The sequence below is a fragment of the Alosa pseudoharengus genome, unplaced genomic scaffold, assembly GCF_046254945.1.
Source record: "Alosa pseudoharengus isolate Yale_2024_CS ecotype anadromous, Long Island Sound unplaced genomic scaffold, YU_APseudo_1.1 YU_APseudo_1.1_scf_16, whole genome shotgun sequence".
Lineage (NCBI taxonomy): Eukaryota > Metazoa > Chordata > Actinopteri > Clupeiformes > Clupeidae > Alosa > Alosa pseudoharengus.
Window position 1 is genome coordinate 13329046 of NW_027468630.1, and position 24730 is coordinate 13353775.

At 44.8% G+C, this 24730-nt stretch overlaps 1 protein-coding gene across 4 annotated transcripts in view; it reads left to right on the forward strand.

The window, feature by feature from the left end:
- Positions 1 to 24730, forward strand: part of furina (furin (paired basic amino acid cleaving enzyme) a) — a 135800-nt gene that overhangs the window by 9560 nt on the left and 101510 nt on the right. For all 4 annotated transcript variants that reach the window (XR_012987276.1, XM_076287127.1, XM_076287129.1 and 1 more), the window contains exon 2: positions 7056 to 7455. Coding sequence is in view for 3 of the 4 variants with exons in the window: in XM_076287127.1 (XP_076143242.1) it covers positions 7279 to 7455 (177 nt within the window). In the remaining variant the exon portion in view is untranslated. The remainder of the gene's footprint in view (positions 1 to 7055; positions 7456 to 24730) is intronic.

The following is a 24730-nucleotide window of genomic DNA, read 5'->3' on the forward strand; positions in this document are numbered from 1 at the left end:
ATACATTGACTAATCTGTGGCGGGGCGCCACAAAATAAAAATCGGCCGCCACAGATGAATATTCCATGTTTAATTTAATTTAATTTAATTTAATTTAAATATAAGGTCAAATCCTTGCATTGCCATTGAGCTGCGCTTTTTACTCACGCAGCCTTTCCTTGCCCCGCCCCGCTCTCTCTCGTAGCCCGCTGCCACTCCTCTGCATGTGCATTTAACAAAATATTCACGATTGTTGAAGGATTGTTGTTGCCACATAGAAGCATTGCATAGAAGACGTCTGGCTAAATTGCTATTAAATCCGCTTAGCATCGTGACCATGCTGCGCAAATTTGTTCAAAACTGCTGCATTAAAGTTAACTCTGCTAAGGTCTGATGACAACATAGTAGGCTACAGTGAAGAGACTAAACTAAGTTAAGTTATGAAATCAAGCAGTATCTCAAAGCTTACGTTAGAATATTCTTTGATGTCGAATTTAGCATGCTTAGCCTACTTACAGCTGCTTGTCAATTTCATTGAAGGGCTCATTTTATTGACTCTGACACTGAATGTTTGCAAAATCCCGATGTAAATGGAAAAGTGTTTTCCAAAACTCAAAAGTGCTTGTCCCAAGGAGAAGTACGAACCTTCATTTTAACTATGTAGAAAACTTTATGAATTGCATCCACACATCAGCAGCCTTTCAACTGTTACAATCGCAAGGGTTCCCTCAAACGTCTTAAAGTGACCCCCTCCCCAAACGTCTTAAAGTCACCCCCAACCCCCCCAATTGAATCCAATTCTGTGGGAAACACTGCAATTGCACTCAGTGCAGAGTCGTTTTGTTTCGCAAAACGGCCAGCTGCGGGAACGTGAATTTGCGAGTAAACACTTGTTAACCTCACCTCAGCAAGTCTTTCATTTAACCCACCGAGGGCAAGAGAAAAGTAGCCTAACAATATGATGTTTTACCTTGAGTTTATAGTCAGAGAGAGTGTATGTGGCCCGTAGGCCCTACTTGTTAGCTAACATTTTCTTTTTTTCCTTGGTCATATCTAGAGTTGGGTATCGTTTGGGTTTTATCCCATACCGGTGCTAAAACGATACTTTTAAAACGGTGCCGGTGCCGAAACGGTGCCTGAACCGGTACTTTGTTTTTAAAATATTTTAAATTAAAATGGTCTAAAGCATGAATTGCTTTTTTTATTGATGAGACAAATTTGAACATGAAATTGAACTGTTATATTCAATTTACTATCAATATCTCATTGCTCCTATGAATAATACATTTAAATGTTAAAACAGCTTGCCATGCATGCACACACAATGGTAAGCTCTGCTTTCAAGTTTACCCAGTGTAGGTGGTTTGCCATAAGGTATGTTAAAACCGCTTGCCATAAAACTGCCAGGTCATGGACAACGGCATTTGCAAGCAAGTTAATCTAACAGGGACTCTACTTTCCAGTTAATTCAGTGTGTTGCCAAATGCTTCAAGAAATTGTATGTCTTAACCCATAACACGCAGTAGTTTTGAACATGTTAGGCTACATGTCGGTGTTGAAGTGTTAAGATTCCCAGCAGAAGGCATTTTAACAGCAATTATGGCTATGCATGATCTTCATATTCATTGTGATGCTATATGGACCTCATGCACATGAAAGATTAATATCATGCCATTATGTTGTTTAACACACCGTGAAATAAAGTTTTCACCTTACAACTTTGCTGATAACATTTCAAATAAATGTCAGTTAGCGCATTAGCAAGGATATTGTGTAACGTATAGGCTAGGCTAGCCTACTGTTGATGTTGTTTCATAGCCTTTTGCTTGTGTGTAGTTAGGCCCACTGCTAGATTTTGACAGGAGCTCGCGATATCGCTTTAAAGTAAGCTACTTGGGCTCACGCAAGCTGTCAAACACTGTCCACTCATGTGGTGCACCCCTCTGGTTTATACATCCAGTGTTTAGCTAACTGTATCTGGATGTGTTGCTATCAGAGCAAGACGTTAGAGATGGCGCATGACATGCAGTGATGCCTCGTATTTAAAAAAAAAAAAAAAAAACGCTATTTAAGCACCGAAATGAAGCACCGAAATCCACGTTGTTATTCGATGCAGTTACTACCGTTTGTGTCAGCACCGGTGCCATATTAGAACCGTGTTTCGGTGCCCAACCCTAGTCATATCGCTGCTGCAGGCCATAGTAGGCAGGCTATGCGTAAGAGAAAGATTAAGCCCGCCCTCAGAAACAACTGATAGGTAGGTCCTTAAAAAATAGCACAAAGAGAGGCCAATCACTTGTCTATAAATCTCGCATGATATCGACTAGTCTCATTCCAGACTATGGGAAGTTGACCCCCCCCCCCCCGAAAAAAAAAAAAAACCTTCGGATCTACACGATTCACGTGAATAACATATTTTGATTCAAAAACGCCGATTTTCGCCGAAAGGTGACTAGTTTGCAGGTATGCATTTTACTCCCTTTTCTGAAAATTAGTTCTAAACTTTTGAGAAAAAAAAAATGCTATTCAAGCCTTGCAGTATTTGCAAATAAAAGATGTAACACAGTATCCAGAATGTAGCCTACATTTTGTTTGTGATGTGTGACAATACCCTTAGGGTCATTCCACGTCAATTCAACCAGGGCCCACGCACTTAGGTCTCAAAAATTCAGAAAAAATTACCAGGTGTACCTATGTTCCCACAGTTACCACAGGTATTGATCTTACATAAGAGTAATTTTACAGTGTGTCTCCTGGGTAACATAGGTATACCTGGTATTTTTTTTCAGAATTTTTTGAGACCTAAGTGCGTGGGCCCTGGTTGAATTGACGTTGAATGACTAGGGCTGTCACTACGTTCGAAAATCGATTGCACAATCGATTGGACCAAACAACACAAGTTTCGAAAACTAAAATAGGGAATCGATTTTAACCAAATATTTACACTATTAATTTTAAACGAAATAAACAAATAAAAAAGATAAATGTAACAAAATTCACAAACAAGAATATAAGAATATAAAAGAATTCCGAAGTGCAGTAAACATTGCGAAAGCTAAAAAGAAAATTCCCACCAATTTTACGCACCGGGAACAGCTGTTTCAATCAGCTGCTGTGCTGCTCGTGTTTTGCCAAAAAATTGAGGACAACGCGATCAACCTGTGCGACATGTAGAGAGACGAGTGATAGGCCCTAATAACTTGAGGAGTTCGATGTGGAAGTACTTCGGATTTTTGGTATATCAAACTATGGAGAAGAACAAAGCGGTAGGCTACGCAAACTGTGCAATCGAGTTCTACGTAGGCGACATTTGTTTGACATTTCTAATCGTAAACACAGACACAGCTACGTTGAAGCCTGCAGTCATGTCACTGATGTTCAGTCCAGATGGCAGTCCACTCGGCTTACTGGTTGGAATGTTGCACTTCTGTTTGTCATTGTGCACGAAACTTCACGCCAATAAATCATCAGAAATATTGCTGGCTTGCGTCTACAAGCGCCCTCTTTACGTTCGTCCTATTGCCTGTTAGTTGTTTGTGGATTGGCCTATATTTGGCGTTGAAAATGGAAACGTCTTTAGACATAAAAAATCGATTTTACAATCGATTCAATGAACACTTATGTCTCAAAAATCGAACAGGATTTTTTCACAAAAGTGACAGCCCCATGAATGACCCCTTAAGTTTTAGTGATAAACTGGCAAGATTTGGTGGATATGAACCTTCTGAAGTTTCTCATCGATCCTCACTTTAGGGCTGGGTATCGGCATAGATGCCTCAGTTTGATTTGATTCCAATTAGCAAGCGAACCATTATAATTTATTCAATTTCAAATCTATTCAATAAAGATAGGAATTAGTTATGAAATACTAGCCTATATGAAATATTAGCCTTAAGCCATCAAAATGAACCTTGAAATCTTTGCTGAAATGCCCAGTAGCCTAAAAGTTTCATCCAGAAATGTAGGCTAATAGATTGATATTGAAAAGGACAAATTCTAAAAATGACTGATGAAATTAGATACATTTCTGCACACCCCTACCTCATTCACTCAATCAGGAGCTCATAGAATTTCTAAATTATGCATGGGCTTCCAGGATGTCATATTTTTGAATACTGCTGCTGATAGACTAGGCAGAACAGGGAGAGGATGAAGGAATAGGATTTCACTTAAAATTGAAGTATTCTGGTTCCATGTTCATTTAGTATTTAGTTCAGCAACTTACCAAAGGAATAGAAGGCTGTTTTTCAGAATTCAACAGGTGGGCTTTTACAGACAGTTGGTGTCTAGCAGTCACAGCCAGATGTAGCCTGTTATGACTTCTCAATACGTAACCAGAGACTTTCTAATGAGGAGACACAGCACTCAAAAAATCCTCCATAGAAATGCATGGGGTTAGTTTGTAATGCCAATATGGCCGTTGTCTACACATATCCCACCCCTTCCTCGGCAAAACGTCGACATGTGAATTAGGGGTGTAACGGTACACAGAAGTCACGGTTCGGTTCATACCTCGGTTCGGACATCACGGTTCGGTACGAGTTCGGTACAATGGAGGGAAAAGCAAAACAAAAATGCAGAAAGCATTTTTTTTTATTGTGCATGTCTCAGGCTGTACCATCTAGTGTCATACAGTCTCTTCCCTGAGCTATCTGCAACAGCCTGAAGTGTGTAAGATGTAGGCTAAACAGTACAATAAGTACCCAGACTCCATCTGTAACTTGTAAACAAAATAAGACAATCAGCTATAAAACTGAAAATAGGCCTACAGTATCTCTTATTTCTGAAAGTGCAAATTACATAGAAAAATGATTTTTAAAAATCCACTTAAGCAAGACCTTCAACATCTGTGTTTAGGTGTAAAAGGGTCTACAATTTGCCTCAATATTTTTCATTGTGTGTAAAGTAATAATCTAGCCTACTAACTGTGAAAATATCACACTATTTTGCCTTTTTTTAAAAAACGAAATTGCTCCTTTCATTTCATAAACAGACTACAACTAGAAGTCACGTGGTGACTTTGCCCTTTGACGTTAACTCACCGTAGCATGGTTTGTTTATTAGCCTGGTTAGCGTTGTCACTTTATTTTACTGTCTATGCACTTAACACTACCAGCTCCTCATGTGTGAAGTTACAAGTTACCCCAACATAAAGGTAATTACCACGCGATTTACATAGCTTTCTGTCATTACGAAATCATTTAATTTAAGCCATAGGTTTTGGCCCTATTTGTATGTGTATCCAAAGGCTGCTGAAGCGCAGGGGAAGTTTTTTTCCCCCTCGTTTCAGTGATTGGTAGCCTAGCAGCTACATCATCTGGGTGATGGCTTCGAATATGTGTAGCATTTTATCCACTCACATACCCAACAACTGCTGAACAACGCCGACACACAGTTTCATCTTATCCACCACTCTTTCGCCTGTACTAACGTTACTGTAACTGAAGTTCTCAAACTTGCGATCTTAAAGAGACCAGCGGATCCTCTAACTCTTGTGGGTCTAACCTTAGTGCTGCTAATGACTGACGGACTTGACTGACGACCTACAGATTAGCGTTAGGTGTCGCTAAAGAACTCCCGTAACTCTCGCTACTTAACAGTAATTGCGCATGACATTAATTAATCCGCACACGAGTTTTATGTATTTTTATACCGTGTATTCTCCGTGTAAATTCATGCACCGAACCGTGACGTCCGTACCGTTTCGGTTCAATACGAATACATGAACCGTTACACCCCTAATGTGAATACATTGAGCCAATCATGTGCTGTGTTGTGAATACATTGAGCCAATAATGTGGTGTGTTGTAAAGACATCGTGCGAATCATGTGTTGTGATCTCGCCGCTGGAGCAAGATTGCAGTAGATTGGTGTCGTGAAGCCTTGCACACGCGCATTTCTGCCGATATGGATGCCCGATGAGTGCCCAAAAAGCGTTGCCATATGGCCGCCGAGTGAAGGGACTTGCCTAAAAGGACTTTGACGTAACTCAAATAATGAATGAGAGAGAGAGAGAGAGAGGCAGAGGAGGAAAAGACAGACAGACCGGCAGAAAGAAAGAAAGAAAGATAGAGACTGATAATCTTGCAGCCCCACATGGTTAAGGAAGTAAAGCAAGGGTGCTGCTGAGTCGTTTTGCCATTTCTTGGAAAGAAATATTTTAACTGACATTTCTGGGTTTCTTGTTAGTCCCTCGCCTCAGGGGAGCACAAACTGTTCATCCATTTTAGAAGTCTGTCACTCTGTCTCTCTTGTTTTGTTGACCCCCCCCACCCCCCACCCTCTCTCTAGGTGTTGGTCCATCATCTACTCTAAACTTCCTTGTTTTGATATCTGTATCTTCATTTCTGAGTTTACAGATTTGTGTAATTGGAATTAACATCTTGACTACAATCAGTGAAGATTTTTTACGAACATACAGTATATTGGAAGTTTTTGCGCTCATACCCTGACATGTCAACCCCCTTCATTGGCTCATGTCATGTTGCATTAGTCTGGGTTTTCTCCTTTTTCCTAAGTAGCGTTTTTGGAACACAACACCATGAGTTGTTCTTGTCCACAGCATTGGAGTTACATCATGCCCAATTCTGTGTTGCTCAATAAACAAACACGTCTACTGTGCATTATTTTTCATACCCTGCCAAGTTGAAATGCAGTTGTCAGTTGAAATTTCCTAAGAGGAATGGAAATGTATGATATTCTAGGTTGAAAATACCGTATGATATTCTTGGTTGAAAAGGCTGTAGGATAATAGACATCTATTTTACTCATAAATGAAGCAATAACACTTGACATACGATCAATAAGCTATACACTGCGCTCACTGACAATGAACAAGTCAATTGTTTAAGTTCAGTGGCATTACGGTAGTGTGCAGGGCAGTTTGTCTGTTACCCAGGGAATTGGAATACCTAGCTCAGCTTTTGTGGTGTCAGCATTAATTCAATCCCTTCTGTTTCGCAGACCGTATTTTGTAGCTTGACTCGTCAAAGCATGGTGTCCATTTACTTGGGCATGTGTCGTGTTTTCCCCCCCTGGAGCCTCGTTGCTTACACTCTCCTCTCCCCTGTGGCCAGGTGATCTCTTTGCTGTACTGATTCCGAGGCTCCCTCCATCCATCCATTCATCTCTCTCTACCTCTGCATCTCCTGGCTAGCTGACGCCCCTGCCGTGCAAGTACCAAGGCTAGCGCAGGCCCACCACAGAAGCGCCTGTGCTCCGGGACTTGGGTCACGCCACGTCGGCTGCCAAAGACCTCACCAACCCCCCCCCTCCCCCCTCCACCACTCAGGCCCTCTGATGGATCTCCAGTCTGCTCGTCTGCTGCTGGGGACTGTGCTGCTCGCCCTGACCGTGTCGTTGAGTCCAGGCTTGGCTGAGAAGATCTACACCAACACCTGGGCAGTCCACATCAGCGGTGGGGCGCCAGAGGCCAACCGCATCGCCGAGAAGCACGGCTTTGTCAACCTTGGACATGTGAGTACGGAGTTAATGTGTGTGTGTGTACGTACTTTATGCGTTAGGTGTTTCTGATGTAAACAATTTCTGGAAGTGTGTGTGAGTGTTAGTAAGTGTGAAGGTAAGAGGAACGTAAAATTGTGTGTATGTGTAGCCAAGTAGGTTTTGTAAATATAATACAAAATAAATACAGGTTTAGCATCCAAGTTTTACTTCAGCCTTGATATGAAGCTCACGTTTTTCTTTGCTCTCCGTAGCACACTCTTCTTAAATTCAAAAATGAATCTTTACTCACTGGAACAGTGTGACCACATGGTTGTTCTTACTCTACATTGTTAGTATCTAGTTGTTTTGTAGGAATAGTACGCTTGTAGGCCCTAGGCTATGACTCAGTTTCCTTTCTAAAATATTTAGCAACTCCATCCCCAACGAACTTACTATGGGCAATATCTTTGAAATTTAACGGTCTTGGTTTTATTAAGAAGACATGAATTCTGGGTGGATTTGGGCATGCCTCAGACTCGTGGTGTGAGCGGTATTGGAGCGAAATTGGAGCAGAACAGAGCGGCCTCTAAATTAAAAAGCGATCCGTGCTCCAACAAAATTCCATCCGCTCCGCTCCTCGCTCGCTCCGCTCACTAGCTCTGATCAGGGTGTGTGTGTGGTCTTGTGTGAGCATGTTGTACTGTCTGAAATGTTATGGGTTTTCTGGAATTGATGTTTAACTATTGGTGTGTGTGTGTGTGTGGTGTGTGTATGTGTGCATGTGTGCGTGCGCGCCTTTGCTTCCGTGTGTGTTATGTAAGGTAATATGAGCTGAAATTAATAGCTATGAGAGAATGCCCTGTAAGTGCATCTGTTTGCAGTAGATACTTGTAAGGCAGGTTCATTTACAAGGAACTTAGTTTATAGACCATAAGAGGGTGTGGACATGTTTGTTCGATCTCGGACACTGGCTGACGCAATGGAGGTCACAGCAGTGTAGGAAATCAAAGTTGCTGCCAAGGAATGTAGAGTCCATTGCTGTTCCTCATCTCAAGTGTTACTGCCTCATTTCCAGTTACAGTAAGTCTGGTCAGTGTTTCCCACAGAATTGGATTAAATTTGTGGCGGTAGCTGACTTGGACAATGGGGGAGGGGGGGGGGGGGGTGTATTACTTTTAACGGGGGTGTACATCTTTGCCCTTGGCCATTTCAGCCGGTTGGAAATTGGACTAATTTTATTTTTAATTTGTATTTATTTTATTTATTAATTTGTTTGTTGTAATGTCTTGGTGTCACGGGTACGCTGGCGACTACGCCGCTCCGTCCGGCATCTTTTGTGTTTGTTATTTCTTAAATGTATGTCTTGGTGTCACGTGTACGCTGGCGACTACGCTGCTCCGTCCGGCATCTATTGTCTTTGTTAGTCTGTGTCAATGACAATGTCTTATGTGGAGCGCTTTGGGTTGCACTCTGTGCATGTTAAATGCGCTATACAAATAAATCTGACTTGACTTGACTTGACTATTATTAAGATCGTCTTGGTAGTGTATAGGTCTAATTGAGTGCCTGTCACATAAGACGTTTGTGAGTAACACAGTTAAAAGGCTGCTGATGTGTGGATGCAATTCATAACGTTTTCTACATAGTTAAAATAAAGGTTGTACTTCTCCTTGGGACAAGCACTTTTGAATTTTGGAAAACACTTTTCCATTTACATCTGGATTTTGTAAACATTCAGTGTCAGTCAATGAACCCTTCAACGAAATTGACAAGCAGCTGTAAGTAGGCTATGCATGCTAAATTCGACATCCAAACAGTATTCTAACGTTAGCTTTGAGATACTGCTTGATTGCATAACTTAACTTAGTTTAGTCTCTTCAATGTAGCCTACTATGTTGTGATAATTCCTTAGCAGAGTTAACTTCAATGCAGCAGTTTTGAACAAATTTGCGCAGCATGGTCACGATGCTAAGCGGATTTAATAGCAATTTAGCCAGACGTCTTCTATGCAATGCTTCTATGTGGCAAATACAATCCTTCAACAATCGTGAATATTTTGTTAAATGCACATGCAGAGGAGGGGCAGCAAGCTACGAGAGAGCGGGGCGGGGTAAGGAACGGCTGCGTGCGTAAAAAGCGCAGCTCAATGGCAATGCAAGGATTTGATCTTATATTTAATTTAATTTGAATTAAATTAAATTAAACATAGAATATTAATCTGTGGCGGCCGATTTAGATTTCATGGCGCACCGCCACAGATTAGTTAATGTATGGGAAACACTGCTGGTTAATGACTGCTGACAGAGACCTAATTCTGCATACGCTATGCGTGGGTCATGTGTGAGTTCCTCTGGCATTACTGACAGACCGTCAGTTTCTGTTTATCCGGAAGAACTAGTGAAGCCCTCCTGACCAATGAAGAGAAGGGATTAGGATCGAGTCAGTGGTGTCACAAAGGTCAGCATTCCTTGTTGGGCCTACTCTGCAGAATCTTGTGATGAGCCTTGAGATTTGTATCTTGTGATGACTCTTCAATGCATTTGGCCATGGAGGACATTTCAGCACCCTGAATAATCTCTTGAAGGAAATGCATTGGTGGTCTAAGTCAATGAAGAGTCTAACTTGAGAATATGTAAGTAAAATGTGAATTTGATGAGTTCCTGTTTTTAGTACGTCTTTGAGTTGCGGTAGGACACAACAAATGGCAAAAAAAAAAAAAAAAAACCTTTAGTCAGCACGCTTACTCGGTCAAGCTGTTTGATATAAGAGCCGGCCCAGTTTTAGCCACTACGACAGGAATGCCGGTGGAGCTCTCCAGGCTTGTGTATTCGCCACTACGGCAGCCTTATCTGGCCTCCATGCTTCCTGTGGCCTGTCCACTCTCATTACCTCTGAGGAGACGTCGATAGGACTGGGAGCGGTCCTGAAGGGCCTGCTTCACGATATCGCGTGGATCAGTGGGCTGTTTTCGTACTTCAGAGAGAACCGTAATAGAGAACCAATGTTCTTGCTCAAAGCAGCTCCAGGTTGGGAATGGAGGTCTTTTTCTTTAACAGGAGGTGGTTCTTAACTCTATCTTTGATAAAAAGTGGTCCGGGCAGAAACAGAGATGATATGAGACCCAGCGTGGTGGAGCCCAATGGCTTTTTTCCCCTTTCGGCTCAGCAGGGGTGTAACAGGAGGCTTTTAATGTTCCCTCTGAATGAAGATCAGGTGTTGAAACTCTTGCCGCAACACAATCGCGTGGAATGCCCCTTCTCCCTCCTCCTCGCCTATCTTCCTCTCTTCCTGCTCTTTGTCTGTTGCATGTTTTAAATGGGCTTTGTCCTCTCTGGTGCAGAGCGTTCTCTAAAGGTATTCTATTGTTGTATTGTTTTGCACATTAGTGTAAGATAGAATGTTTTATTTTTAGTGTAGCCTAACCTTTTGTCAAAAATGCCTTATGATGGTGCCTTGGTTTATGTGTAACACTGTCAATGTTCCTTTTGGTTAACTGAAAAGGCGGCCATTTTTTAATTTTTGTGCTTTAAATTTGAATATTGGTTTCCACTGAGAACAGACACCATTACATTTTAACCTTCCCGAAACAGCTGTCCCTGTGGTTTATAGATCTCTCTTGGACAACACTGTTTGGACAGTGTGTGCATGTGGGTTTGTTGAAACAGATGATGCAGCACCACACAGTTCTGTACATACAGTGCTTTCCTGCTGCCAAGGACTTTGAACCCCGGATTTGGTAGAAGAACCTCCGTCTAGGGAAAGACAAGCGCGGGATCTAGTGATGTCACGAGCGGTTGAGATTTAAGACATGCTGTCGTGTTCCTACATTTCTCCTATTTCCTTTCATTATCTCTTCCGTTTGTGCTGCGACCCCTTTGAATTATTGAGCTTCCTCCGTTTGCATATAGTTAGCACAGTGGGTGGGTGTTGAAATGAATTAAACATATCCTGTCAGCATGCAGTTCTAGTCTCTTGTTACATCAGAGGCCCCTTCCAACGGCTGGCATGAGAGGAATGAACGTGTTTACAACGTGATCATTTCCGCAACTCAACTCGCTCCATCTTTCATGACTTCCTGTTTCATGGTTACATACTCACACACGGTCCACAAGCGTTTCTCCTGAAATGTTTCATTGAGTAATTAGAGATGCAAAACTCAATGGTGTGTAAATGAGAGTGAAGGTTTTTCTTCGGCCGAACAAAACCTTGCCTTGTGGCACACTGTGCGTCCCTTACGCATTATCAGAGAAAACAAAGCTCCAAGACTCTGGCCATCAGCGTCTATTTTTCTTCCAAAATGTTGCAAACGGAATGCAATTTCTGGGAAAAAAAACCCCTCGGTTTGGAATTTGGTTTGTGGGACGCTGAGGGAGTGAATTCCATATACAACTCAAGACTCCATAATGGCCTGCCGACCTGCTCAGGGCTTGGGTGATGAATGGAGCCCTCTGCCTAACGTGGTTTGATTGGAGCGTGGGCTCCAGCAGGGTGGTAATTGATGGAAATGATAGCCTCAGGGAAAGACACTGAAGTAGGAGGGAGACCCATAACTCTCTGGCACCTCCGAGCACTCTGACAGGGGGGGAGCTCAGTCCTCCACAGACGCTTGGAGTGGGAGACATTTTGGAAAATGGCCCCAAGGGGGTGGTGTATGTGTATGTGTGTGTGTGTGTGGGGGGGGGGGGGGGGGCTAAACATGTCCTTCAGTGGACTCTGCTAAATTGCCTGGGCTATTTGGGTGAAACGAACGAGTTAGAGGTCCTGTCAGGTTGAGAGTGACTTTATAAGGTAGTGGGCACCTTGTTTTTTATTTTATTTTTCTTATCTTGTTTTCTATTTCCTGTGTATGTCCACCCATTGAATGCTTTTTACTGGTTCCATCACTTGGTCTGTCCAAGTCTCACAGTTAATTAAAGGGTGGAGTCATCCTCTTAGGGGTTGGTTATCTGTGTGCTTATCTCTGACAGACATAGGCCCTATTTTCTTCCCAAGGACCATTCACATGCTTCTGTCCTTTCTCCTCAGAGTGGAAATCAATTTGTAATTAGTGGCCTCCCTTAAGACCAGTCTGGCGGGCTGATCAGAAGTTGTTACTGTTGTTGATGGAAGACGAAATGGCAATTATTCTGTTGTGTTTGTTATAGATGAAGACGAGGCTGAGGTAATTAACACGAACGCGTCGCTGCATCGAACATGAGAGACAAGGCAAGGGGATCGAAAGCTGTGACTCAGAATATACTGAAAAGTGAACTTTCTTGTTGGGTATTCTACGCTTGCCTCTGTGCCCTGTTAAGCTGGCGACAGACATATTAGCTTGGGAATAAGAACCGCTTGTTATTAGTAGGCTTGGGTATCGAATATCGAGTATTGGTTGGAACCGGGACTATCTTTGCGATTTTCCCGGAATCGTTCAAAAGTTTAAATTTCGATTCCTACTTTCGATTCCCAGTCTGCCGACAGGAAGAAGAAACGTCTGAACACCAACGAAGAAGCGCATAGTTAATAGAATTAAAATTCATGGAGAAGGTCAGACTATTTCATTCAGAAAGCAGGGTTCCCGAGGATCCTTAAAAAGTCTTAAATAGGCTACAACTGAATTTTCGAAAGAGAGGTATTAAATGTGCGTATGGGACCGCCAGCGAGTGCAAGAGAGCGAGTGATGTCTCCATCCAGTTTCGTGTATTTAAAACGCAATTGTATACGTGATAGGCTATTAGGCTACGGGAGGAAGTGTAGTGGTTGCAGAGTGAAGATGTTTTTCACGGGTTTGGTTAAAGGTGTGAAAACGGTAATAATACAGTAGGCCTATGTACAAAATAATATGCCTGGCGTTTTCGTGGTGTAGCTGAGGCCTGAGAGATAGACAGGGTAGCCTACGTGGAATGAGGGAGCCTACGGTAGAATGAGCGGGAGAAAGAGTTGGTAAGCCAGTTAGCGATAGGTTGGCCATATGTTCGAATTTAGGCCGGACATATGGATTTTAAAAGCCCTGTCCGGCGTCCGGCGCAGCCTCAAGCCGGACGTTTATTTGTTCTCCTTTTTGGAGTTGCGCTTGGCATCTAAAGTCTTTGCTCGGACGCAGCATCGTTTCACAAACTATGGACGCGAAGACTGCTGGTGAAATTATGTGCAGTGCTTCGCAATCAGGAGGAAATACTGTATACCGGTATGTTAAGTTGATCTGTTTGCATCTTTCCAGCGTGTGTTGCTGGCCTAGCCTAGGGAAGAAAATATCTGTCTAAGTTATAATAGCCTACCTGTAATATCTGCCAGCAGCTTGCTTGCCAGCGTTTCCCAGTAGGCTAGGCCTACTTAGCAAAAGTTGTGAAATATAACCGCATATGTTTTGAATGTCGGCGACTGCTACATAAAAATACGTGCGTTCATACGTGAGTGCTTGAGATGAAACCAGCAGTTTTCAGCAGGATCATGCGAAGAGGACCTGTCTCTTAATTAATTTAAAACAAGTCAATGGTTTTACAATGTTTCAGTCAAGCTTTGGTTGGTTTAGATACAACTGGTATGCAAAATGTAAAGTAGTGGATTAACTTTAATTTGCTGTGCTGCATATGGACAATAGATGCACATAGTAAATTATATAAAGTAGGCTTATTAAAATATGTAAATAGCTTAGTTAACTTTGAAAAAAATATTTAAGGGAATCCAGTCCAGTGCACATGTCTTTGGCAAGTAGCCCTAGGCTACTACAGACACAGGTGAAAAACAGCCTCAGCAGTAAGCAAAACCAAATATGTACAGTACAGCCAGCTTCAAAAGCAAGCAGTCCAGACCCTAAAATTGGGCATTTATAGCTGTGAAGGTAATTCACACACAATTATTTTCTTTCGCCAAAATATTTTTGGTAACTTCTGTAGACATCCAAAATGGGGTGGGGGTTAAAATTAGTAGGAAAAAAAAACTATTGCATTAAACAGTCTTATATATCTTTTTGCCGTGGTATAGTCTTAATTTTCATTTAGATGTCTTGAAAAGGTCTTAAAAGTCTTTAAATTTGCACTTGGAAAATGTGCAGATACCCTGAGAAAGACCGTTGGTTAGCTAGCTCATTTAAAATATCCTAAACTTTTTTTGACCCTGCCTTTAAAAAAAATCGGAATCGAGAATCGTTAGGAACCGGAATCGAAATAAGAAATCGGAATTGGAATCGGAATCGTTCAAATTGAAACGATACCCAACCCTAGTTATTAGTCAGGTCTAAATGGTGCAATGGATCGTATTGGGTTCTCCCTCGACTGACGAGCCAATTTTGGTTGCTCCATCGGCCGAATCTGTTATTTTGCAAAGCTAATGTGATTTAGCTTAACTGGCATAGCTTGTAGAGCCACTGCATTGCAACCATATGGCTGCAGTTGGCCCTGGACCAGACTTTCGTAAAGACTCTGTTTGGTCAGTCAAGAATATATAGGCTTTTATCAAACTGCCTCTCGCCTCTCTCTCTTTCTCCTTCACATTGTCCCTTTGAAAGAAAGCCTTTTGGGTCTGGCTCAAGGCAGGCTTCTTCAGTTTTTCGTGGCTCAATTTGTTGGAAAAATCGGCTTAACTTTTCATCCACTGCCTGCAATCGGTCTAGTAAGTCAAGCTTGCATGCTTCCACAGAGGCCCAAGGGGCCTCAAAAGAATACTCACAAACTCACACTTGTTCTCTTCTCTCTTGCCAACTATATTTTATAATGTAGGCTAGTAGGCACATACATTTCATTTTGAATGCTATTTCAATTAACCCTGACATTGGAAAGTTCTGCTTCATAGACTACTTGTTGAAATCAATCAAGATTTTTCACATGCAGGATGGGTTTTGGTGAATGTCTGTGAACAGCAGCCCACAAAATCCTTTGATCAGACAGACAGACAACAGCTCATTCCTTATCACCGTTCTAAGAATGAGATTCACATACGGTAGACGTAAGAAGTGCTAAGAAGAACCATGTTTCCAGACTGATGGACAACATTAGCGCTCACAAGTTAAGACTGTGGCCCTGAATCATTTGAGGCCGAGTTGGGAGGAACTTATCAGATTTTCATTTTTCTTTCTATCGTTCCTTCCCTCTGTGTGATTGCTTTGGGTCGGTCTCAGGTCTGTTCTCTCATTTCCTCTCTCCCTCTATCTTGACCTGTGCCCCCGCCTCACACCAGCCCGCGCCGTGGTTTACGTCCCTGGCGAGATTAGCGGACGCCCACCATAACTCAGATAAGGGCAAGCGAGTGCGGGAGCACAGGCTACACCTGGCCATCCTCATAACCCCCCCCCCCTCGCTCTTTATCAGCCGTTAGATTTAAATCTCCTCGTCTGTCCTCTCTGCCTGCTGGCTGCTGACGTCTCTCTTGACCTTCAGTTGCTGCCAGAATCCCCCCCCCCCCCCCTTCAAACCAACCACCCACCCACCAACCTACCTCAGAGCCAAGAGCACAAATCACGGCCACGTTCTTACTCCGTGGTAAACGAACGCAGGTGGAATTCCTCGTTCTGAACGCACCCCCACCCGTACCACCCGGATACCCCTTCATCCTACGCACGTGCACCTCAGCTGCGGCGCACGTCTCGCACGACCCAAGGTGCTGTCGGGAGTCCTTCAGCCGAGGGCTGACGACTTTATTCGCGAGGCGCCACGTCTCGCTGGCTCGTGACATCGTGAAGTCTATCGCGGGCGAACGCGGCAGAGGTCGTCACGTTTTGAGAACCCCCATTAAGGATATAAAAGCGAGGCCAACGAGCGGACTGCCACCCCCCCGGGGGAGGCTGGGGGCGACGGGGGTGGGATGAGCGAGACGGGCCATAACGTATCGGCCGCGCTGAGGCGCGAGGTAATGAATGTGGTGATTTGAGAATGGTAATGAGGAGCGCTCACGTTAGATTTATGTCAGGACCAAGGGTGGGGTGGGGTGAGAGTGGCTGGCTGCCTGGTTGGCGAGTCCTGTGGGGCCCTCAAACCCAATTATCAGTGTGTGTGTGTGTGTGTGTGTGTGTGTTTGGGGGGGGGGGGTGTGTGGGTTGGTTGGAGGGAGAACCCGCCTTCTTTTTTTAAACTTCCTTTCCCCCCCCCCAACGCGGGCTCTAAAGCCTGTCCAGACACCTCTTATCGTTGTACTGCGCTGGCGTGTGGCTGATTCACGGCTGTCCCTTGCTGCACTGGAGCCGGGAGCCAAAGTCGAGCAGGAGGATGGAGCCCCAGAGGACGAGGGTGTTGGAGGGCATTGTGGGTAAAACTTGAGGAGAGAAGCCGTGTGGAACAGGCACATCTGGACAGTGCCCAGTTAGGCCTTATCCGTTCAGAATGGGGTCATTGTCATTTAAGGAACACTGAGCAGTATTGGGAGGGGCAAAAGTGGACACGTTTGAATGTCATTACAAGTGTGCATGTTTGGATTTCTCTTTGTGTGTGTTTGTGTTTAAGTTTAGTGTATGATGATACCATTTACAATAAATGTTGGTTCATTTTTCATTATACCTCAGATTGAGGAAGGGTTTATATTAGTCTCTCTCTCTTTCTTTCTCTCTCTCTCTCTCTCTCTCTCTCTCTCTCTCTCTCTCTCTCTTTCTTTCTTTCTTTCTTTCTCTCACTCCTTTTTCATTCTTCTCTGTTTCCAGGGAAAAGCCCTTGTTCCAATCCTGGTGTTTAAGCATCATTAGTCCCACGATCAAAGCAGTTTTTTTATGACCACCGCAAAACGTAGGGGGGTTTATTTCTCAGAAATGGATCTGCTGAAGAATTTGCTCCAGCTGTGCGCGCTGAGCTTTCGGCTTTTGGGAGGGGTGTTTGGTGTGTGTGTGTGTGTGTGTGTGTGTGTGTGAGCAGATCACAGGTGTGTTATTGAAGGTGGTAGGGTGTAGGGGGCCTTTATGACTTCAATTGTCCTTGGGAGAATTGTCTCTCACTAAGCTAACGGGTGTGTGTGTGTCACACACCACCCCTCCAAAGCCTCCCCACAATCCACACGGTGAGAGACAAGGTGAATGGCTCGGAGGGAATGAGTATGTGTTTAAAACCTTGTCTTTGCTCTCTGTGTCTGCATTGAATATGATGTGGGTGGCGGGGTGACTTCAGGGAGCCGTGTGAAAGTGGCTGTGGCTGTGGCATGCCATCGTAGTGGCACAGATTACTATGAATGGGGGAAATCCATTGATGTCATTTACCACTCAGTTCTCAGAGCAGAGAGGACATTTGATACTGATACCATGCCGTACAAACTTTTAATGGTTCAGTCATACGGAGAACATGTTTGTTTTCCGCCTGATAACATTTGGGCTGACTATGATTGATATTTCTAAATGTTACTGCCCAAACATTGCTTCCCAGATAATGTGTTTTTCAGGCTATAAAACACAATGAATATCAAGGGCAGAAAGAACATATGAAGAATTAAGATCTGAAAACAATTTACAGGCATTGGTTTTGGGACCCATTCACAATATTTTGAGCAAAATCTGAAATGGTGCAAGAACAAGCTTATCTGATTTGACACAAAATTACCCTTTTGGCTTTCAATCTGCCACTGTCGAACTGCTATTATGTTGTGCCAATGACTATCAGTAACAAATCTCCTGACACAGGGCAGCTCTGAGAATTGAGGCGTGAATCGCGACATCAGTGAATTTCCCCCTTTTCTCAACCAGTTGCTATGTGTGCACTGCTGTTTTGGAGGTTCCACTTTGGACTGTTGCTCATTGGGCCCAGCAGAGAGCCCAGAGCCAAAGGAGATGGCAGCCCCTCTATTGTGCGTCACAGATGGACGGACTGACTGACTGGAAGTGAAACACTTAGAAAAAGCATATAGACCTGAGTAAAAGATCAATCAGAAAGTACATCAGTAGGCTGAGTAGTATTAATTCTTGTGTGGGTTTGTCTGTGTGTGCTAAAGAGATACAGACAGAAAACTACAGAGAGCGATAGATAGATAGATAGATAGAGAGATAGATAGATAGATAGAGAGAGAGATGATTCCGACCCTCCAGTGCTGGTTATGTGAAACGTTTAACCCCAGAACAAAGAGTAGTGGACATGCTTATTATGATTCCGATTCTCCAGTGCTGGTTATGTGAAATTGTGGCTGTCCAGATGCAAGGAGCAGGAACTGTGTTAATGAGCCTACAATCTTTCTCGCACACGCTCAGTTCAAAGTCCACCGTTAACACCGCTAGCCATCTGCAGTCAGCAGGTCCAACAACGCCAACCGGAGACATATGTTCTTCCCATTCAGTTCTTTTTTTTTCTCTCTCCTTTTTCTTTCTTTCTCTCTCTCTCTCTCTCTCTCTCTCTCTCTCTCTCTCTTTAAATATTTCTCTCACACACGCACAGGAAACATCTAGAGCAGCCTGGCAGTGTCCATGTTGTTTTTCTATGTTATCTGATGTGGTGGTGCGGTGTTTCTGCATGTTTTGGGGTGGCAGTCTTCTCTGTGTGTGTGTGAAAGAAGTGCCATCGTCTCCGTTTGCCTCCTCTTGTGATCAAACACCCCCACACACGCCAGCGCCGGGTACTTCTGAGTGCTGGGGTAGCCTGCGTGCAGTCAAAGCTTTACACACTAGCATGCTGCTCTGCCACACTAGTGCTAAATTCAGTACTCTAATGTCACTCACTCACACACACACTCACTCTCTCTCTCTCTCTCTTTCTCTCTCTCTCTCTCTCTCTCTCTCTCTCTCTCTCTCTCTTTTGCTTTTGCAGCCATGCACTCTCTCTATCGCTCCATCTTTCACTCACACACACACAAATGTGCGCGTGCACACACACACACACACACACACACACACACACACACACACACACACACACACACACACACACACCATCATGGTACCAACACATACACATCATCGTGGTACACACACACACACACACACACACACACACACCATTGTGGTACCACACACATCCAGTCCACTGGCAGTGCAGCCCCTCCCTCCGGTGCTCTGCTCCCAGATGATAAATGACTGTTTTGACGGATTCCCATGGCTCCATAAGACCAGTCAGGAATCTACAAAGTACAGTAATAAGGCTGCGTCCATGGGAACCCTTCCTCTCTCTCTCTCCCTCTCTCCTTCTCTCCCTCCTTTTTGCTCTCCAACACTTTCTCTCTCTTTTCTCCCTCCACGTCGCCGTCTCCTGCAGCGGACTCCTCTGGGTGGGTGTTCTCCCCCGTCTCTCCTTTCTCTTTTTCTTTCTCTATCCCTCCTTCCTGCTTCCTCTCTTTCCCCATCCCTCTTTCTCTCTCTTTTTTTCTCCCTCCACGTTGCTGTCTCCTGCAGCGGACTACTGTGGGTGTGTGTTGGGTTCTCTCCAGCACGCCACCCTTCAGCAGGGGGAATGGTGTGAACCAGGGCAAACTCACTGACTGACTGCAGTTTGACAGACATGATTAACAAGAACACACAACCTCAAAACGGAAAGCTGAACATTATTAACCAGAACACACAACCTCAAAACGGAAAGCTGAACATTATTAACCAGAACACACACCCTCAAAACGGAAAGCTGAACATTATTAACCAGAACACACAACCTCAAAACGGAAAGCTGAACATTATTAACCAGAACACACACCCTCAAAACGGAAAGCTGAACATTATTAACCAGAACACACAACCGCAAAACGGAAAGCTGAACATTATTAACCAGAACACACAACCTCAAAACGGAAAGCTGAACATTATTAACCAGAACACACAACCTCAAAACGGAAAGCTGAACATTATTAACCAGAACACACAACCTCAAAACGGAAAGCTGAGCTTCACTGTTAACCAGAACACACAACCTCAAAACGGAAAGCTGAGCTTCACTGTGCAGTGAGAAAGTCTCCTAGTACAGTATCTACGAGAGAGGTAAAATAGAACGAACAGGCTCTCTCTCTGTGTGTGTGTGTGTGTGTGTGTGTGTGTGTGCGTGTGCGTGTGCGTGTGCGTGTGCGTGTGCGTGTGCGTGTGCGTGTGCGTGTGCGCGCGCGTTTGTGTGTGTCTGAGAAAGAGAAGGACAGAGGGACTACTAGAGAGACGAAGAAAAATGAATATGTTTTGTTCGACCAAACTACCCTGTATATTTTGGCACTGAAATCTTTGTAATGGGGTAATAACAACGATGACAGCAAAGTGTATGACAAAGGCAATGCAAGGTTCTTGGTGTGTGTGTGTGTGTGTGTGTGTGTGCGCACATCTGTGGCAGGGTATGCAGTTTGTCTGTCCGCGGCCCTATCAGCAGAGTGTTATTGAAGAAGTCAGCAGAGTTTCCTGAGCATAAATATTGCAGCACATCTTACAGTGTTTTGTAAGGAGACACACTTGTGCAATAGATGCAATCAATGTTTGATGGCGGCTCTGTGGTGTGGACAAGGGGGTCTGAATGTGGTCTGGTCAGGAGAAGGCAAGACGAGGCCACGGGCTGTGGGAATGAGCGAGAGTTGTGGACCGAGGATAAGTGTGAGAACGGAAAGTATCTGATGTAGCCAGAGAGAGAGAGAGAGAGAGATGTGCGGAGTGAGAGAGAGAGAGAGATGTGCGGAGTGAGAGAGAGATGTGCGGAGTGAGAGAGAGATGTGCGGAGTGAGAGAGAGAGATGTGCGGAGAGAGAGAGAGAGAGATGTGCGGAGTGAGAGAGAGAGAGATGTGCGGAGTGAGAGAGAGAGAGATGTGCGGAGTGAGAGAGAGAGAGATGTGCGGAGTGAGAGAGAGAGAGATGTGCGGAGTGAGAGAGAGAGAGATGTGCGGAGAGAGAGAGAGAGAGATGTGCGGAGAGAGAGAGAGAGAGATGTGCGGAGTGAGAGAGAGAGAGATGTGCGGAGAGAGAGAGAGAGAGATGTGCGGAGAGAGAGAGAGAGAGATGTGCGGAGAGAGAGAGAGAGAGATGTGCGGAGTGAGAGAGAGAGAGATGTGCGGAGTGAGAGAGAGAGAGATGTGCGGAGTGAGAGAGAGAGAGATGTGCGGAGTGAGAGAGAGAGAGATGTGCGGAGTGAGAGAGAGAGAGATGTGCGGAGTGAGAGAGAGAGATGTGCGGAGTGAGAGAGAGAGAGATGTGCGGAGTGAGAGAGAGAGATGTGCGGAGAGAGAGAGAGAGATGTGCGGAGAGAGAGAGAGAGATGTGCGGAGTGAGAGAGAGAGATGTGCGGAGTGAGAGAGAGAGATGTGCGGAGTGAGAGAGAGTTGTAGACAAGACCGGAGTTAGTAGAGTGGGGACTGGGGAGTGTGTTGCTGGTGGACTTTGTTTGTCAAGACATGGCATTGGTGATTGTGTGTTTGTCTACCTTGAAGTGTGGAATTGGCTGCTCTGTGTGTGTCTGTGTGTGTGTGTCTGTGTCTGTGTGTGTGTGTGTGTGTGTGTGTGTGTGTGTCTGTGTGTGTGTGTGTGTGTGTGTGTGTGTGTGTGTGTGTGTGTGTGTGTGTGTGTGTGTGTGTGTGTGTGTGTGTGTGTGTGTGTGTGTGTGTGTGTGTGTGTGTGTGCTTTGTGACACTGGAGTCTTTTTTCCTCTGTCCTTCTGTGCTATTCCACTGCCCGCTCTATGTTTTGTGTGTGCTCTTTCTCTCTTTCTCTTTCTTCTTTTCTTTCTCTCTCTCTCTCCTTTGTCTCAGTCCAGCAGCAGTGCAACTCACTGACCAGAACCACTTTTCTCTCTCTATTCTCCTTTCTTTTGCCTCTCCCTTTCCCTCTCTCTCCCTCTCCTTTTCTCTCTCCCTCTCTCCTTCTCTCTCTCTCCCTCTCTCCTTCTCTCTTTCCCTCTCCCTCTCTCCTTCTCTCTCCCTCCTCTCTCTCTCCCTCTCCTCTCTCTCTCCTTCTCTCTCCCTCTCTCCTCTCTCTCTCTCCCTCCCTCTCCCTCTCTCCTTCTCCTCTCTCTCCTTCTCTCCCTCCCTCCCTCCCTTCTCCCTCTCCCCTCGGGTTGTGTCACCGTTCCCTGGTTGTATTTATGTGTAGCAGCTTAATGAAGAGATTTGATTGACAGCTCTATTATTCTCCTGTGCTACTGGGCCAGGCTAGAGGAGAGAGGAGAGGTGAACGCATCCTCCCAAAACAGAACCCAGAGCACAAGGACAAAGTGTAGCCGTGTAGCTTCTGACAGTAATCCATTTGTTCACGCCGACTAACTTGTCATCTCTCTCCTCAGGGTTGAAATGTGTGTAGGTTTTTTTTTCACTCTTTTTGTTGTTGTTGAAAGTTTAGGAGAATAAGCGTTTGGAAAGTTTTGTTTCAAAACGTATTCGGAGGGCGTAGCTCCAGGCTCAACTGGCTTCTCAGTGGGGAAGTCTCCCATACAGGTCTCCTACAGAATAAAAGTCCTTCATTTAAAAAAAGAAAAATTGTTCCTCTGTCGGCCTCCAGAAGTTTCTTCCCAGCTCCACTCCGTCACTGTGACATTCACTGTCCTTTCCATTCCCCAAACGGCTGTGGCTGACCACATGTTGGCCCACTGGCTGCGGCTGCTGCACTTGGGAAGCACGACAATAAATAACACACCGAGACATTTGGGTTTGTGTCTGTTAGTCCACACAGTCCGCACAGTGCGCTGGGCTGTGCAGAGTGATGCCGTTCTCTGAGGTGAGATGTTTTTCCCCCAGTGTCGCTCCCTCTCTGGCTGTTGTGCTTAACGTTAGCTAGCCTACATGCTCATTACTACGTTAGCTAGCTTACATGCTCATTACTACGTTAGCTAGCCTACATGCTCATTACTACGTTAGCTAGCCTACATGGTCATTATGGCCTCAACATTCCATAACTCTCAGTTGTTGAGCGGGAGTGTGCTCAATGTTATTTTTTAGTCTGAGACGTTTAAATAACAATTTTACACACAGACATATACACACACATACACACATACACAAACACACACACACTTGGTTTACAAACACATGTAATCATCTGCAGCTGTTGACACCAACTGTGCTAGCCTCTTTTCACAGGGTTACTAAACTGCTAAAAGTTTCTCTGAATTATTAACTCGAGTGTGTTTACGAGGAGCCTTTTATATGGCGATGTTTGGGAAGATTCTGGCCCATTTAGGAGTTAATCCTAAATTTGCTCTGGTCTGTTATAAATCTACCTGGTCCATGGACCGTTGCGAAAACTCTTGCCAACCCCCTCTTTCTCTCTCTTTGCCTCTTTCTTTCTCTCTCTCTCTTTCTATCTGTCTCTCTCTCTCTCTCTCTCTCTCTCTCTCTCTCTCTCTCTGTGGTGCATGGCGAACCAGTGATAAATCAAACCAGAGTGCGTTACGAGCGCACAGTTAAGAGGAAGGATGGTCGCAAGGGACCACAAAGACGTGTCTTTTTGGACGAACGGAGGGGGAGAGAGAGAGAGAGAGAGAGAGAGGAGGAGGAGGAGAGGAGAAATCTCCCACAAGCTGCAGGGTGACGTCAGTGTCTGGACACTGCACTACCACACCCACACCACCTCATCCCAAATCAACAGCACCGCCTCCTGAAGTGCACCACTCCTCTCTCTCTGCTGTACGCACAAGGGCCCAAGAGCCAGCGGGCCCCCGGCACAGAGCCAGAGATCAGGCCAGGCCTCGCAGCCAGACCCCTGAATACCACCCAGATGGCCTAGGGACCCCCAGGGCCACGGGCCAGCACAAACACCAGCCTCTAATGCCCCAGACTGGCGCTCTCTGCGGGGCAATTAGTCCAGGGCTGCACAAAGGAACCATAAACTCTTTTCCCCTCTTTTTCATTTCTGAGCCCCCACCCCCCACCCCACCCTTCTCTTTCTCTGTCATTCTTTCTGCTATCTCTATTTTCTTTCTTTGGTTTGGACTCTGTATCTCTTAGATCCACTCTCTTCTCTTTTCATCTCTCTCTCTCTCTGTCTCTCTCTCTCTCGGTTCAAGCACTTTTGGGAGAAGGGAGAGGAATGGCAGCTTGGAGAACTGCTAACTGAAGCCAGATGTATCTGAGCACAAGGGGTTAAGACACCCCATCCCCTCATCACACACACACACACACACACACACACACATACACATTCAACCCCACTTCTGTTCCTTTCTTTTCCTTGTAAAGAGAGCAGGCTGACATGCTTTTAATGAAGTGCAGAAAAATGGGCTGCATGTTTTTGTGTGTGTGGTGTGTGTGTGTGCTTATATGCGCACGTTCGTGTGTGTGATCCACTGGGCTCATTTGTCTACAACGGGTGTGTGCCTTCCCTCCGTCCCTCTGTCTTTTTCAAATTTAAAGGGACAAAACGCTTGTTAAAACAAAGAAGTTGAAATCCCGCTCCTTGGTCTAATGAGGAGTTTGGATGAAGCCCATGCACCTGTCAGCACGGCGTCCTCGGCAGGCCTGTAAGCCCGCAATTCAGCCAGGTGCGGG